At 41.3% G+C, this 3,559-nt stretch overlaps 1 protein-coding gene across 1 annotated transcript in view; it reads left to right on the top strand.

The window, feature by feature from the left end:
• LOC140931487 (uncharacterized) overlaps positions 1-2,926 on the top strand; it is a 48,124-nt gene extending 45,198 nt beyond the window's left edge. Inside the window, exons 65-66 of the mRNA XM_073381297.1 lie at positions 1,143-1,364; positions 2,169-2,926. Coding sequence (XP_073237398.1) covers positions 1,143-1,364; positions 2,169-2,315 — 369 coding nt within the window. The 3' untranslated portion in view covers positions 2,316-2,926. The remainder of the gene's footprint in view (positions 1-1,142; positions 1,365-2,168) is intronic.
• Positions 2,927-3,559: the final 633 nt, after the last annotated feature.

Raw genomic sequence — 3,559 nt, 5'->3', positions numbered from 1 at the left:
CATTCACAGCGAAAGCTATGAAGATAAGCACACCGTATATATAGTATACTGGTAAACAAAGATACCAATAAGCCCAGTATTCACAGATAACACCTCCTTTGTAACCAGCCGCTTCTTGGCCTGATTTTTGGTGGTAGTTGCGGCACAAGGAGTCAAGGGAGGAGCGAAAATTCGCTTTTCACGTTAAGCCTTCCCATGTGCCCTTGCGTTTTTGTAGCTTTCCCATGATCTTTATCGCCGCACAACAAAACTTCCCATGATCACTTTCGCCGCGACTGTTGTCGAAAACCCCAAGAAACGCTCGAGTACGAGGCAGGGGTCGCCTTGGAATGCTCTCACGAGTCGAGGGTGATAGCAAAAAAGGCCATTTCTTCAAGAACTCACTGGTACACAAAATGGCCCTTCGTCAACAAGAGAAATACACCAATTCAACCTTCAGGGTATATTTTGCAGATGACGCAGTCAATTGAATTTTAAGCACCTGTCTAGTTCTTTCTTATCCGTAATTAGCCAAAAACACGTTTTAATAGTTATTCTCGCGAGGTAGTTAACTGCGTGGGAAATGTAATAAGCTTGTAAAATTATGCATTTTGCCACCACTGAAGAGAAAATAGTCGCACCTCATTAGAAGTGTCTCGAAACATTCATGGATACAAACTAGAGCATGATGTTGAAATCGACGATGCACGAACTTGTCAGGGGACAGAGATCCAGATTGGCTCACCAGGGAAGTAGGGAAGGCAATTTATATCAAAGCCCACAGTCCATCCGTGAATAGAGACGGGGGGCATACAACCTTCCAACGACCTGGACCAGACTGATCAGGTCAAAAGTCACGTGACACTATCAATCTAGTGTGAACAAGGTTCTCATGGAGACGAAAGCTCAGAATTTTTCCTCCATTGTGGTGGCAAAATGAATTTTTCAAGCTTTTAGTAACTTGTATGAGCTAGTGTAGTTACTGAAAGCAAGATCAGGCCATTACTTAAAAAAATTCTATTGATGCAAACACTTTTAATTTTTAATTAGAATAAAGCGTTGAAATAATTTGGCCTAAGAGGGAAAATAATAAAAGGAACTTTTAAGACAGGACTGGAGTTTCTTGTAAGACGAGCATATAATCACGATTTTCTCTCCAACAGTTTATTTACGACTGTGATCCCACACAACTGACATTCCTTCGACTTTTAAGTGACCATGCCAAACAGAGCATCACTTATCACTGCTTAAACTCCACCGCCTGGTTTAAACAGAGTTCTGGCAGTTATCAACACTCTATTAAGCTTAAAGCTGATAATGGAATAGAAATCCATGCTAGTGGCACAAAGAAATATGCACCTACGATAGTACTGGACGAATGTAAGGTAGGGAAAGAATATCAGGGAGGGGTGGGTAGGGGGAGAGGAGATTATTAGGACTCATCCAAGTCTGGGAGAAAACTACGCAACCACGCAACACAGTTTCTTTGCAACTCAAAAAAAAAAACCGTGAAAACCATCAGTATTTCTATATGCATTATTGACCAAGAGTATTCGGTCAACATGGCTGGATATTGGCCACGAGTTCTTTTTTGCGTTGTCGAGGTCAATAAAAACGCAAAAAAGAGTGAGGCCGATATCAAGCCATCTTGACCGAATACGCTTGGTCAATAAACGATTTCATATGTGGCTAAAAAGATAACTTTTCCTTGCGGGACTAATGCGGATATCCCGAGCGATCATCGTGTCCGCTCGGGTAGCGAATAAGAAGACAGGATTCGTTTTATCTTGCCCGCTTGCCGAATCAGCCATATGAATAAGTAATGTTGCGTTTCAAGGAGGAAACCAATGGGGCATGAGAAAAGCAAATCGCAAGCAACAGCGTTAATTAAATTTTGTTTTTTAGCTCCCTTCATTATTATGATTTTTTTTATTAGCCAGCGAGCAAAATCCCCGTGGGACTAGGGGTGGGGTGGGGTGGGGTGGGGGGGTGGGGTCTAGGGGCTGGGGACACTCCCACCCTCACTAGTTCCCCAGAGAGATTGCGACCAGGCTAAGTTTTGATTGGTCAGAACACAATAAAAGGGAATGTCAGATAAAATTTTCTTGAGGAAGGTGTGTGTATGACTTTTTTTTCTCCTTTTTAGTGTGTTTTCACTAATTTAAGATTTTGACTCTTACTCTTTTTAGATCAAAGACAGTACTTGGCGAAAAACAATCATAGAAGTGAACACTCCCAAGACGCATCGCCTTCCAATACACGACGTGGCCGTTTACGATATCGGGGACAATGGGGAAGAGTTTGGCCTCGAAATTGGACCTGTTTGTTTTTCGTAAAACGGATGTGTTAATGAATATGCGAGTTATTTTAAAGCAAATTTGTTGTGCAAAGTTGAACTCGCTAGGGGAAATCACGGACAAGTTAAATTGAATTTAGTTAAACTGAGTATAAAACGAAGTTTCAATGACAACGTAATTCCATAATCTCATGTCTAGATCTCACAGCTGTTGTCCATAGTTCCTCCTAACCGTGGGAGACCTAGGTGCTACATTAAGGGTGTGTTCGATTGACTGTATTCCGGAATAAGAACACGCCAAAGTTTTGTTACAAGTCTCTTCTAGTATTAGTTTTGGACCACTTTAACGCTACATACAAGGGAATATTTTTTTCAAGCATATTTCTTGCTATTGCAATGCATTAAATGCTAACACAAACGATTTTTGGAGTTCATTCCATTTATTCATATTCCGGAATACGATCAATCGAACACGCTCTCATTATTCGGTGTGATATAGTATAAACAGGACGGTCAGAATAAAACCAACTAGCTAGTTAGATTTCTTTCAGTTGTTTGCTTGCCTACGTATTGAGCACTTTCCTATCAACAGAATGAAAACTTTTCGTTTGCCGTTGCTGATTTGAGGCGACTACAAAGAAAAAAAAAACAAAACCAAAAGAAAATTATTCGTGGGAAGCTGAATAAAGGACCGCAAACAGTGCTAACTCTTGTGTGTAAAATTCTACTTCAAAATACTTTGACGAGGGGGACCACTGCTAGATCATTTGACCAACCACTGAAAACAACGAGTTCCAGTAAAAACAACTAACCATATGCTATTATGTTTGAGCGCGCTTTTCTCCTTTTAAAACCTTCCAAAGTAATGTTTGATGCGTGGAGTATGCTGTACTGGAAGGAAATGTGGATGGAAAGTTGCCTAGTCCCAGTACGGCGTCTTTCCAGGTTTTCTCGGTCATCGCATTTCGGTGACGTATCAGAGACGAACGGCCGGAGTCCGGCCGGGAGACAAAATCTCGCTCCCACCACGTGACCCGAAACGCATCGGCCGCGCATTATAATGAGGCCTAGGGACTAGGCAAGATGGAAAGCACTTTAGCACAGTCTACGCTTTGTAGAACCACGATTAGAGAGATTCATAATCACGCTTAGGGCAAACGTAGTTTTGATTTGCTCATTTTATTTTGATAAATTCTCAACTTGAAAATGACGTTTGCCGTTTCTGTAAACGTGATTCCAAGCCTCTTTTATCACCGCTTTTTTCTGACAACCAAAACAATAATA

This window comes from Porites lutea, chromosome 3 (assembly GCF_958299795.1).
Source record: "Porites lutea chromosome 3, jaPorLute2.1, whole genome shotgun sequence".
NCBI lineage: Eukaryota > Metazoa > Cnidaria > Anthozoa > Scleractinia > Poritidae > Porites > Porites lutea.
This window is presented reverse-complemented; position numbering and strand designations above follow the sequence as displayed.